The 14,675-nt window shown below is 34.9% G+C and overlaps 1 protein-coding gene across 5 annotated transcripts in view; it reads left to right on the forward strand.

Annotated features, from left to right (window-relative positions):
• Positions 1-9,821: 9,821 nt before the first annotated feature.
• LOC110094718 (tRNA pseudouridine synthase A) overlaps positions 9,822-14,675 on the forward strand; it is a 34,512-nt gene continuing 29,658 nt past the window's right edge. The window contains exons 1-2 of one of the 5 annotated variants that reach the window (XM_028699781.1): positions 9,822-10,286; positions 10,608-10,687. In XM_028699781.1, the coding sequence (XP_028555614.1) occupies positions 10,660-10,687 (28 nt within the window). In that variant the 5' untranslated portion in view covers positions 9,822-10,286; positions 10,608-10,659. Of the gene's footprint in view, positions 10,287-10,607; positions 10,692-14,675 lie in introns of those variants that run through there. The other 4 variants (XM_028699780.1, XM_028699779.1, XM_028699782.1 and 1 more) reach the window with 4 other exon arrangements.

Consider the following 14,675-nt stretch of genomic DNA (forward strand, 5'->3'; position numbering starts at 1 on the left):
TTTCTTATAGATTTTATACTAATGTCAACAATCTTACATACCACACACGAGCAAATACAGAAGGGTATGACAAATACAAGCTCCGACAAGCCACTGTAGGAGACCTGTGGTACACCCAATCTATTGTCCACAAGCATGATACAAAGTGACTATATCAAGTGCAAGTGCTTACGAGTTACAGTGGAAAACTCATCATGCATACAACAAGCTATCTACAAGCATCTACAAATGTAAAGCAAGGGATTTGTTAGTGCACTATAATCCAACTGTAGAAAGAGATAAGTAGTGCACGACAGTCTACCTGTATAAAGCAGCAAATAACTCAATTCATAAGCTGCTACGCCACGCCACCAGATCCGCAACATTCATACAAGCGGACAGAAGACATTTATAAATATTGCAAAATATCCTCTACACATGCTCCGTAGTTTCTATGCACATAGGTACACCCGTAACGTCTAGGGATACTGCGCAGGTCAATAAATTTGAACATGATCCTCTTAAGCACGTAAATAGGAGTCGACAAGGTTCAACAAATGATTATAAAATACCCCCAAATACTTGCATGGGCCCCGACGAGCATGTTATAAGTACACACGTGATGTCTAAGGTTGCTGTGCGAGTCAATAATTGAATTCAAGTTCGAACCCGATCTTTTTATGCGGATCAATAGGAGTCGACAGGGTTCGAACCATTAAACAAATATACGATTGTGGTGACCGGTATATTTTTCTTAATACATCCATATTAGGCCTAAGCCTATATCAATGATAATTCACTAATAAAGGCATAAAGCCTACGAAACCCGATCCTCTGTCGTTAGCTTAACAGAGTCGACAAGGTTTAATCCGTAAATGGAAATAACCCCAAACACCCCGATGATGACCGTGTTGAATGCAGATCTCAACTGGAGGAACTAATTTTAAATATTTCAAAATGTCATCCAAAAATCCCAAAAATTCAAATGTTTAAAATTGAAATCAAACCATCAAACACTTAAAGCACAAAATTCATCCACCTTCCGTAACAATTTGCTGGGGTGGATAAATTAAAATTTACTTCAGCTCACATAGAGCTGATGCTAGTCGAAAATATCATTAGGATCCATTCTCAAACACTCTCTTGTTAGTAAGGACGTGATACGTGTCCTCTGACCGCTGATTTTGCAGCCAAATGGCTCCGAAGGATAAATGGTTATGACACGGTGTCCTCTGAACCGAGTGGTTTTGCTTCCAAATGGTACCATGGAATACTGGTTATGGCCAGAGCCAATACGTTCCTTAATGACATTAAATCCTTGAGATATGAATCAATAGGATATGATCGATAGGGCAGAAAGCCCTCTGTAAGCTAAAGTGGATTCAAATTTGTCCCCTTTGACAAACACCCACCCCAGGTCTACAAGGTACCCTTGGACGAAGTAACCCATGGCTGCCAACAAGGATCCTTCTGTCAGGTTGGGTCGACTACCTCCTCTGACTAAGTAAACTAGGAACTACGATGGCCCGGGATGATAAAACCATGGGATCTTGATCAGGTCCATCATTCATTCCCCCACCATCTGCTTTAAATGCAAGATGATGTAATTTCCAATTTTAAATATAAAATCTTCACATTTCCAAATTCTTACACCCATACTGCTACTATATGCCAATTAATATGTATTCTCTACGTATCTGATTGACGATTAGCCTTAATCAAAAGTTCTCTCTTGTTATCAGGAGGGGTAATTAACTATGGGGGCTTGCGCCTATAGGAAACCAAAACTCAGATCATAAAGTCCTCGCAAAATGAGGGCGAAATATCTAGGTAGTGTCTTATCTACAAATTCATCTTCCTTCCCAACCTAATTCTTATGTTCAATTTTTAACTGGCATTGATGTACAATCTTAAGCTCTGATATCAAATCAGATGTGAGACCAACTAGGTTATAAGATTTTTAAATGCAGTTCTGGGATGATATACTTAAAATTTCATAAACAAGATCAAATTCTTTGTCACAAAATTATTTTTATATAACCTTTTGCCACTTTGTTTTAACATTGGAAAATACACAATTCGTACCAATTTAATAGCCTTCTAATAGAAATATTGCATAAAAATTTACAATCATTAAAAACATAGCACATGCAATTGGAAACTCATGCCATAATTACAAAAATCAGACAAGACTCGATTTATAAATATTCAATCACATATGAACACCAACCGGTACTTGGGAAATAAAAATTGAAGGAAAAGAAGTTGAGAACTAACAATCTAGACCTCACATAGGTACAAGAAGATAATTAGCTAAAAAATTTGTAGTCTCCAGTTGCACAACGCTAAACAGAATTACATACAACTAGACAAAAGAGATTTGGCATGCTGACATAGAAAGTTATTCCAGTTCTACAAATAAATTAAAATTATTTATTTTGGAAGTATCTTCTCAAGCTTTCGCTGGAAAAATGCTTTGTTATTTATGACTACAATTTCCCCATATGCTATTGACCACAACTCGATATATTTGAAGTGTGCAAGTGGACGTGTCTCTAAGATTAAATACTATACAAGCAAAACATCAAGAAGAAATAGTTGCTTAAAGTTTTTAATGGGATTGGCTCAGATGGTAGCTCCTTAATGAAACCCAAAACAGGTAAACCAAATGTTGGCTGCCTCTGATAATTTGACGGGTAATATCTCAATTCAGAAAATAATAAATCTTGCAATAAGTGGCTGATAGTTAGATTATTGCGTGGCTTTCTAACTAAAGTTAGTTGAATTGGGTTTCTATCTTAGATTAATTCTCAGTTCAATCTTATTAGCGCCAAATCTTGATTGCAACCGTTTGTCTATCAATAAATTTTACTGTTAACAAAATTGCGATGGTAAATTTCCTTGGATTCAAGGTTGACTAATGTTTGTGCTAAGTTATGTTCGGCACTTTATTTTCTTAAGGTTGATTATGCTACATAAAATGGGCTCTCAAGGTCTGAGTCATATAATTAGTATAAAATAAATCTTCTGTTATGCTTTTATTCTGATAAAGATATTGATATCATGTAGTGTCACTATTTGTTAGTGTGATAACTCTTAGTTTTTTTAAAGTGTATTTTGATCTACAGCAGTAAAAAATTATTTTAGGAGTCATTATAAGGACAAATTACAAACCATCTTCGCCATAACATAGATATTATTGTGCTTTAGTTTTACTATTTTTTTCATAATTTTTGGACTTGGGTGAAATTCTTAAAGAAATTGACATTTCTCGGTACAAGTGGGGATTTTGTGACCATTAGGTATTTGTTTTGCAAACCGATTTTACTTGAGTGTTTTGGACATGCTTAGCTAATTTATGACTATTTTTTCTATAATTTTTATATTCCCGAATTTGATGATATAAAAGAATTTAGATGAATTTTGCATTAAAAAAATTAAATAATTAGAGTAATTAAATTTTTTTATAAAAATAAATTTCCACTAAATGTTTTCTAAAAAGACATTTTTAATCCCTCTATTCATTAATAGAGTGTCAACAGAGGAAAAAAACAAAAAAAAAAGAGAAAAAGAAAGTAGAAAGAAAGTAGAAGCCCGTTTTTAGAAGTCTTTGAGTTGTTTTTTTCTGTCAGCCTAGTTGAAAATTTGGTTTGTATTGAGGTAGGTCATATTATGTTTATCTCAATTTTCCAAAATATATAAATTTAATTGAATTTTTCGATCAAAATTTTATTTCCATTATCAAAAAAATGGGGATAACTTTGCACTGGTACAATTTTCTCTGTGTAACATTTTATATGTTATAAAGAATAAGATTATGAACATTTTAAATATTTTCTAGAAAATTTAAATTGGGGGTTTTGAAATTTTTGGGGTTTCTATTGAATAGAAAATTATTTGGACTATGAAAAATAGTGTTGTAGTTAGATAAAAGTCTTAAAACATTATTTTACATCATCTCTAGTAATTTTGTTATTCACTGAAAATCTGTATTTTTGCTTAGTAGGATTTTTGTTTTCTTCTATCATTATAGAAAATTATGCAATTATGACATATGCTCAATTTTGCTTTATTTGCTATAATATGATGATATATGTACAAATGTGATTAAATTATATCTATTGGGAGATATGAGGGTAAGAATCTTTTGAGATTCTATCTATACCAAGGAATATTTTGGTGCTCATAAAATATGTTCTTGTGGCAATAACTATGTTCTGGTGCTACAAGCACAAAATAGATTCATAAGAGATCAGAATCCTTTAAGATTCTGTCTAGGTCCGGAAAATGTGATAGAAACTGTTCTATGATTTGAATTGTAATTTATTTATCTGCTTAGTATTGTTATTTAAATAATTGGATATCTGCTACGCTCTTATTACATTTCTTAGTACAATGATTTATTATACAACATTTTAATGCTTTTAAATATTCAGCAAAATATTTAATAAAAGAATTTAAAATTTTAGATCGGTTTAGATAGACTTAAAACTAGATCTTGGGGTTTGCCTATTATAGCTCAACATGATGGGACATGTCCTGATCGGGTTGGATTATGACAAGCTTTTATTGTATCAGAGTAATAGTTTTGGAATAGATAAAAAAATAGAGGTATATAAAGTGATCTGTTAGTTAAATGGGTAGTGTTAAGTCTATCTACATGTTTATTATTGTTTGTTTCATGTGCATGTATGTTCAGTTGTATATTCTATGTGATTATGCATCCGCCATACTCAAATATGAAAAACGGGCATAGTAACAGTCAAGCAGCTTCTGTATATAATATTGCTTCGATAGTTGGTTTTGATATAATTTTGCTGTTTGCTAGTCTGATATCCCAGATGATGGGTGAGGCACAGAGTAGGGTTTCTGTTGTGAGATCTGATGAGGTAGATAAACATCTACAAAATGTTTCTATGATTGAGGTCTCTGAGGTTTGAGGGTACTGTTGAGACTAGAGAAGCAAAGGATTGGTTGAGGCTCGAGAAGACATTTGACGGTATGTTGTATCCTCCAGAGGAAAATATCGTTAACAGTCTTTCTATTAGATAGTGATGCAAAGCGTTAGTGGATGGGTCAGTAGGAGAAATTTCAAGAGAAATTAATTCTCTAATTACCTGGGAGGAGTTCTCTGATGTCTTTCGAGCCTGGTTTGTACCAACTTCTACATGTTAACAGATGCATCAGACCTTTTTGAAACTGATTCAAGGGAGCAGGACAGGTGTGAGATTTGTACTAATCATCAGAGTTTAAAATATATATTTACTTAGAAGGATCTGAACCTAAGGCAAATGAGATAGTTTTAGCTTATCAAATATTATGATTTGACTATTCAATATATACCTACAAGGCTAATGTTGTGGCAAACGCTCTTAGCAGGATGTCTTCTTTATTATCATATATACAACTTACTTTTGATGAGTATTCGATATGGGATTTGGAGATATTAGAACTGGTGGTGATTTCTTCTTCTGTTTGGGATTCTGATATGGTAGCTCAAATGAGTATTCAGTCTTTTCTGCAAGAAAAGATTTAGGAATCTCAGAAGTTAGATACAAAGTATTCGAAATTGATTGATAAGATCATATCTGGTATGAAATTTGAATTACAATTTCTGATTCTGGTATTATTTTCTACAAATATACATTGTGTGTTCCTATTTTTGAAGATCTGAGCTGGGAGATTCCATATTGGGCTCACTATTCAGACTATACTATTTATCCATGGAGTAGCAATATGTATGAAGATTTGAAGGGTATGTTTTGGTGTCCTGGATTAAAAAAAGATATAGCAGAGTTTGTTTTGAATTATGAAGCCGGTTAGTTTGTAAAGGCATAGCATCAGCGACCGACTGACCTTTGACTGTTGTTACCTATTTCGGAGTGGAAATAGGAAGAGGAAATGATGGATTTTGCTATGGATTTTTTCTGATCAAGGAAAAGATATTATACTATCTGGGTTATGGTCGATTGACTGACGAAGTCTGCTCATTTTATTATAATCCGACAAACTGATCCAGTAGACAGGTTAATACACATATATCTCAAAGATATTATCAGATTGCACAGTGTAGGTGATTATATCTGATCGAGATTGATAGTTTTACCTCTAGATTATGGAGAGGCATTTAACTTGGATTTAATAAAAAATTAGAAAATTTAGATCGGTTTGTGTGGATTACTGTGTTGTTGAACTCACTGTGATTTTTCTTATGATTTTCAGGATCTGAGAAGGGGAATGAGACTGTTGATTAGCAGTTCAGTATCAGATTTGAGTTTATAGATTTTTTTTTTTTTTTTTTTTTTGTATGATCATGGCTAGTTTATTGTTCAGTTATATAGCTTTTGTTTATAGCTATGTACTATAGTGTTTATATATTTTGATGAAATGAAAGAAATCTTGTGGATGAGTTTTTTTTCAGTATGTGGATTTTTAGTAGCTCTATAGTCTGTAGTATCAACAACAAACAACAACATCAAGCCTTTGTCCCACTATGTGGGGTCGGTTACATGAATCCTTTTTTGTCATTGTGTCCAATTAAAAATCAAATTTTCATTTAAATCTAATAAAAAAATATTATTTCTAATATTTTCTAATCAAGTCTTTTTAGGTCTACATCTGTCTTTCTTAACATAAGTCAATTCTAATACCTCAACTTTCCTAACCGGGTCATCGGAAGGCCTCCATTTGATGTGACCAAGCCATTTAGGGCGACTCTCTCTAATCTTATCTTCCACTGGAGTTACTCCAACATTTTCACGTATATGCTCATAGTCTTTTGTTTATAAAAAAATGAATATTGAAAGAGAATATGAAACATTCCAATATTCAATCTTGGGGTTGCCTATCATAGCTCAATACGATAGGACCTGTATTGTTCGAGTTGGGTTATGACAGTTAGGTCATCCAAACTTAGCGTATCTTGAAATACACTTTCAGTTATTATTTATAAATAAAATTTTAAAAAGTTTCTCATATGAAGTTTGTCAATTCTTAAACATATAAAAAAATTCTTAAATTTGCTTATCCTATAAAAAATCACACTTTCTCCTCGATTCACTTTGCTATGTGGGGCCATCCAAAATTTAAAATTTGATTGAGAATCATTAGTTTAACTTCTTTGTTGATAATCACACTAGTCGTAGGGATATGCCTTATGAATGAGATTTGTCAAATCCTTAAAATTTTCTACTCTATGATTCAAATTCAATTAAAAAAAAGTTTAAAATATGACAATGTAAAATAACACTTTTTCTCTATCCTCAATGATTATCTATAGAGTTAGGAGATAATTCATTAATGCTCTTGTTGACACACCTCAACTATATTATATAGCTCGAAGGAAAAACCGACATCTTCTTGAGACTATCAAGTCAATCATGTTCATTGCACAAGCTCACCAATAGTTATGGGAGGATGTTGTCTTGATAATATGATATCTCATAACTTCAATGGCTTCTCATATGCTTAACTACAAAAGTCCAAATCATGTTCTCCTAAGCTTTATCTAAATGCTAGAATTATGTCTTCATGTAGCCTACCTCACATAGTTAGATACAAGCTTGTTGTTGTTATTTTTGTGTATTTCCTATAAGCATTCAAATGCTCTGCATATGTACATTCTCAAATAATGGTAAACTTAATCCTTAGGCTATCAAATGCATATTCTATCAAATGCATATTCACCAGACTTCACTCGGGCCCTCATAGTGGAGACAGATGCTTTAGGTTATGGACTAGGGGTAGTATTCTTGCAGAATCGTCGACCCATTACCTACTTCAGCCAGGTGTTGACAGCCAGAGTCAAGATGAAATCAATTTATGAGGAGTTGATGGGCATTGTCTTAGCTATCCAAAAGTGGCGACCCTACTTGTTAGGTAGGTATTTTATTGTCAGAATCGACCAGAGCAACCTGAAGTACTTGTTGGAGCAGCAAATGATGACTGGGGAACATCAGAGGTGGCCATCCAAATTGCTGGGGTATGGTTTTGAAATCCAGTACAGGCCAGGAGTGGAGAATAAGGCAGCAGATGCCTTGTCTAGTTGTATGGGGGGGCTGTATACAGTTGCAATATCGATTCCTTTGAGGCTAGATTGGGAGACCATCAAAGAGGAGAGTGCTAGGGATGAGGAGTTGGGAAAGATCATGATAGATTTACTGAGGGAATGGGGTAGCCATCCAGGGTACTCATTGGAGGGGTACAGATTGCTGTATCAGGGGAGGTTGTGATGCCCCGGACCTCAATCCACATTCCACACTTACTCCCGGAGTTTCATGGGAGCGTTGTTGGGGGTCATTCAGGGGTGCAAAAGACATACATGAGGCTAGCCTCAGAGCTATACTGGAAGGGGATGTATAGATATATTGAGGAGATGGTGGCCAGGTGTGAGGTCTATCTGAGGAACAAACACCTGGCTATGTCACCAAGAGGACTACTACAGCCGTTGGCTTTACCGGATCATGGGAGGAGATATCCATAGACTTCATAGATGGGTTGCTCCATTTAGAAGGCTTCACGGTGATTCTGGCATCAAACCTTGACAGATTGAGCAAGTATGCTCATTTCATTCCCCTCCGGCATCCATGCACCGTGGTGACAGTGGCTTCAGCTTTCATCAGAGAGGTGGTTAGATTGCATGGAGTACCATAGGCGATAGTATCAGATAGAGATAAGGTGTTCCTCAATCATTTTTTGAGGGAGTTATTCATATTACACTAGACAGTTCTGAAGAAGAACTCCGCCTACCACCCACAGACGGATGACCAAACAAAAATGGTCAACAGGAGCTTGGAGACTTACCTGAGATGCTTTGTGTCGGAGACACCCAAGCTATGGGCCAAGTGGCTATCATGGGCGAAGTATTGGTACAACACCTATTATCATTCTGCTTCTCAGATGACCCCATTCAAGGTGTTGTATGGAAGAGATCCTCTTCAATTAGTGCACTGTGGGAGTAGCAAAACTCCAATTTATTCAGTGGAAGAATACTTGGAGGAGAGGGACAGAGTGTTATAGGAGTTGAAGAGACATCTACTGAGGGCTCAACAGATTATGAAGAAACATGCTGGTGGGTATAGGAAGGACCCCCAGTTCGAAGTAGGGGAAAGGGTGTTCTTGAAGCTCTGACCATACAGACTGAAGATAGTCGCCAACAGGAGGAATGAGAAGCTTGCTCTAAGGTACTTTGGACCTTATGAAGTATTGGAGAAGATTGGAGCGGTAACATATCGGCTAAAACTACCACCAACGGCGACTATACATATGGTTTTCGATGTATCTCAGTTGAGAAAGGCTATTGGAGATTATACTGTAAAACCCGCAAAACGTCGTTTTAGACCTCGCACGCTTTTCAAAGCGTCGCGACGAGTTTTAAGTGGGAAATTCGAGGATGTCGGGTTTCGATGGAGATAATTTTGAAAAATTAGAGCGCAAAATTCTAGGTCGTGACATATACAGCCAGCTCGGAGTTACCGGTGACTTTTACTGAGGATTTAGAGGTGATTCTGGAACCCTTAGAGTTGATGGGGGTTCGCCAGAAAGAAGATGGAACTAAGGAAGTGTTGATCAAGTGAATCTTCCTGACTACAATGCCACATGGGAGCCATACGAGAGGGTGAAACATCAGTTTCCTAGTTTTCACCTTGAGGACAAGGTGATTCTTTGGGAAGGCGATATTGTTAGGCTGGTTCCTTCTGAACCGGCCCAATCCTCCTCAAATCTTGAACCGGCCCTGGATGGGTCGGTTTTGGTCTATAGGAGGCGAGCTAGTACCGCCTCCTCTTCCTTTGCCGCCCACAATAGCGGGTCCGACTATTCAAATTGAATTCAAAACAAGAAAGGAGGGGGCGGCTAGGGTTTTGGAGGGAGATTTGATTTAGAAGGTTTATGTATTCAATAGCATGAGGTGTTTTAGGGTTAAGGGATTATGCTTTGATTGATTTTTTTTTTCTCTTGAAGTTTCTTTGGCATCTTGGGCTCTAAACTCATCGTCTAGAGATTGGGAGGGAATGATCCTTCTCTCGAATTAAGGATCAATTGTATCTTGCTTTGTGTTTGTTTTTGCTTTGAATCCACTATTTAAATCTATTGTTTTGGATTGATTTCATTGAGATTATCTCATGGTTTCCGCTGTTTTTATAAATTATTGCTAGGATTGCTTGTGAACTCAAGTATTTCCTCTTGGATTACTTGCGAACTTAAGTATTTCCTATCAGAATGATCTCTCTCTGCCCCAGGATCTGGAGAAGTGTTGGCTGCTGTCCTAAACTTTTAGGTGGTGGATTCCAAGGGTGCTGGATTTCAAGGTTTGATGGAAATTCCGAGAACTTTTAAATCAATTCCTGGAGAAAAATAGGCAACTGAAGTAATTCCCAAAGATGTCAGCTTTCATAGCATATTGTTGCTTTCATCTAGCATGCCATTGATCCCTGCTGGGATGTTGTTCGAGTAAAATCCCAAGCAGTTGTTTATATTCAAATGCAAAACTTGTATTACTTCCAAAATAATGGTTGCAAATGTCGTTATTTCATTGCAATGTTTCTAGATTGTCATTTTAACTTGGGTTAAATTAGTCATAATTCTCATGGTGCTAACATGCTAAACTTGCTGACCATGTTTGGCTGCAGAAGGAAGGGGACATTACAGTGATTGAAGTTCAATGTGTTCCTACAGATTTTCATGCTAGATTCAGAGCCCTGGAGCGAACGTAGGTACCACAGAAGAATATTTATAGAACGAATGCATTTTTTTTCATTAAAGGAAAGAAATTAAGTTATTATAAGTTGAGAGTATCTTTGACTGCAACTTCTACCATTGATTTTGTTTGCAACTTGCACCATTTATTTTTTCCTGCAAGCTCAAAATCATGAAGTTCACAAAGCCAGTGAAAAACATCTAAGGTTGGCAGATGGTATCAGAATAGGGCACGCATATAAACCATGAAAACTTCTGTATTTTTTCTCATGACCTTCTTGAAGCTAGGTATTTAAGATTTAAGCAAATGTAATTATTTATCCTTTTGCTTTTATTTCCCATAAAAATGCGACTTTGTAATGGGTGATTCCATTTCTTAGGTAACGAAACAATTTTTTTTGGTCAGTTTGCCCTAGTAAAAGTCTGATGTACATTGTTCAACGTATCATCGTTTCCATTTTCTTCTACATTGATCATTTAACAGAGATTGGCATTACTTGATACTGCAGTTATTTTCTTTGGTTCATTGAATTATTTAAAGCATTCATATTATATATGAATTATGTGCAGAAATCTGATTTTAAAAATCAAGTAAATGGCCATAATGATGCCATTTAGGCCTTTACTATGCACGGAGTCCAATATAGTGCCTGGCCATTTCAAATACTAATCTCTCTCTTTTTCAAAAAAAAAAAGAACTTGAAATTCATATTAGAATTGAAATTTGAAAATTCCACTTTTTCTTTCAGAATTTCAAGTTTAAATTTAAAAATATTTTTTAACATTCAAGTATTTAAAATTTAAATTTTTATTATTTACCTACATTTCCTTTATTTGTAGAGCTTGTTGCTACTAATCTAATTGAGTGGTGGAGATAGGTGGGGTGACCGCTGGAGGTTGAGGCAGAAGGTTTTGGGACTAAAATTGGTGAAGAATATCAAAAATAATTAATTGCCATTAAAAATAACATAAAATTCTGAAGGCATGATTATCACAATCTAGATTGGATTTGTGAAGCAAAAGGGGAAGGAGAAAAAGGTAAAAGAGAAAAATCCTCATGGTTAGGAGATCGGGGGAATTTATCCGTAGGGAGATACCAAATAGTGGCACCATTATTTTGTTTGATCATCAATCATCATAATTATAATTCTTGATTTGCTATATATAAATATTTGTCATAGTCTCATGGACATTTTTACCTAAGAACCATAATACCTCGTCATCTAAAGATGATGTCCTATACATAAAAATTGAGTAAGACTAATTTAATTAACACAAACTCAGGCTTAAAATCTGATAGGTCCAAGTAGATACACAGTGTCACCGTACAGTTTATTTGAATTTAGTAGCTATAACAACATACACAGTGCCACCATGTGTTCAAATACTATGTGGTTTGAACAATATTTTTCTATTTCAGTTGGTTTACATGAAGGATTAGCTTTAAGCCCATATCTTTTTGCTTTAGTAATGAATGTTCTTATTAGACATTTGCAAGAGGTTGTACCTTGGTGCTTTTTGTTGATGATATTCTTCTTGTTGATAAGACTAGAAAGTGTCACGACCCGGCCCGGTTAGCTCGCAAGTGCGAGGCGGGAACAGAGATCGGACATAAAGAAGATAAAAGAATCATTACAAGACAATTAATATAACTCCAAAATGAAACATCAATATAAAGATTTGCGGGTTTTACAGAAAGGTTGTTGATGAAAAAGTTATGGAGGTCAATTCTAGATTCTAGAAGTTTTTTATTTGAGTAGATCTAAAATGGAATACATTTAGTATAGTTTTAGTAGTAATAGATCTAGTGGTGGGATTGTGATATTGAATGATTTAGCCATTAAAAAGATTGCTCGTTTTAGATATCTCGGATCTCTATTGTTCAAAGTGTTGTTGAAATACATGAGAATATTCTTAGTAGAATTCAAGTTGGATGTTTGAAGTGGAGGAATGCATCGGGCTTGTTGTGTTTTAGAAAGTACCCCTCAACTTAAGCAAAAATTATATAATGTTAGTGAGACCTACAATGCTTTATAGTGTAAATTGTTGGCCATTAAAAGAGAAACATAAAATTAAGTTAAATTTTGCAGAGATGAGCATGCTCAGGTAGATGAATGGCTTTACACTTAGAGATAGAGTGTAAAATGAGTATATACATGAAAAGGTTGGAGTAGCTTTAATGGCATATAAGATTAGAGAGCTATCTTAGATGGTTTGGTCACAAAATGTTGGCCTTCCGATAACCCTGCTAGGAGAATAAATGTATTAGATCCGGTCCATGCTAAGAAAGGTAGAGGTAAACCTAAAAAAAAAGTTAGAAAATATTAGAAATGGTCTTATTTTATTAGATTTTATTGAGTATTTTACTTTTAACAAAACAAAATGGAGAAAAAAGATTCATATAGTTGTAAAACTAAAATTAGAGAGGCTTTAAAGAAAATGAAGGGTGGAAAAGCTGTTGGACCTGATGATATTCCAATAGAGGTGTGGAAATGCTTAGGAGATGAAGGAATTTCTTGGCTTACTAAACTTTTTAATACTATTTTGAAGACTAAAAAGATGCCAGATAAGTGGGGAATGAGTGTGTTAATTCCTATTTTTAAGAATAAAGGAAATTCTATAAGATGGTGGTGAGGCCTGCAATGCTTTATGGTGCTGAATGTTGGCCTTTAGAAGAGAAGCATAATACTAAGTTAAGTTTGACAGAGATGAAAATGCTCAGGTGGTTGAGTGGCTTTACCCTTAGAGATAGGATACGAAATGAGCATATACGTGAAAAGGTTGGAGTAGCTCCAGTAGAAGATAAGATTAGAGAGAGTCGCCTTAGATGGTTTGGTCACATAAAACGGCGGCCTTCCGATGACCCGGTTAGGAGAGTAGATGTATTAGATTTGACTTATGTTAAGAAAGGTAGGGGTAGACCTAAAAAGACTTGGTTAGAAAATATTAGGAATGACCTTTCTTTATTAGATTTAAATGAGAATTTGACTTTTAATAGGACACAATGGAGAAAAAGTATTCATGTAGCTGACCCCACGTAGTGGGATAAAGGCTTGATGTTATTGTTGTTGTTATAGTTGACCCCACTTAGTAGGATAAAAAGTTGTTATTGTTGTTGTTGTTGTTGTTGTTGTTGTTGTAACTTCATGCACAACTAAGATATCCTATTGTTTATTTACCATTTTCTTGATCATTCTTCTTTCATTATTGAGTAAAGTATTTCTATTTCATCTTAATTTTGTGTAAGTTTTGATACCATGAAATCTGGGGAAATTAGCCTAGGCAAAGCTGGTTGTCACTTTAGCAATATATCTTACGGTGTTGTAAATTAAAACTTCAGTGGCAGTATTTCATGCTAGAATGAAGCCAAAAAATATAATGAATTTGTTTTTTATAAATCTTGATTTTTTGTATTTTTAATCATTTATTTTTATTTCTGATTCTGATGTATCTGTCTTCATGGCTGTGAAATTTATATTTGAGAAAATTGTCTTTGCTGTGGTCGTTTTTTTAATTATTGTCAGCTGTTAGGCTTTTCTATGGCCTTTGCGTCTATATATATTTGTGGGGATTTCAATGTTTTGGAAGTAGTCAGTTGAAAACATTTAACAGTATTTCAAAGACTGGCTCTGCAAACATTTATCTAACCTCCCAGGTTATTCTCTTGGAAAAAGCTTTTGCAAAATACTTAATGTACGTACGTGAAATGATATTTTGAAAGCACTGGAAATCGCTCAGAAATTTCACTTATTTAGATATCTCTTTGTTTTCTCATATGTGTCACTTGTTGTAAAAAATGGTTTACTTGTAGCTATCATGTCTTTGACGTACGTGTTACTGCAGTCATCTTATTGACCTGCTTGTTTCCAGTATAAAAATTGAAAATCTCCAGTTGTTTTTTAGGGGTTAGCTTGATTGTATTTTAACTATATGTTTTGCATCCTTTCTACTGTGATGCTACTCAAGTAGATGGTTTAATAATTTATCTTGGTTTATAAACT

This window comes from Dendrobium catenatum, unplaced genomic scaffold (genome assembly GCF_001605985.2).
Source record: "Dendrobium catenatum unplaced genomic scaffold, ASM160598v2 fragScaff_scaffold_1391, whole genome shotgun sequence".
NCBI lineage: Eukaryota > Viridiplantae > Streptophyta > Magnoliopsida > Asparagales > Orchidaceae > Dendrobium > Dendrobium catenatum.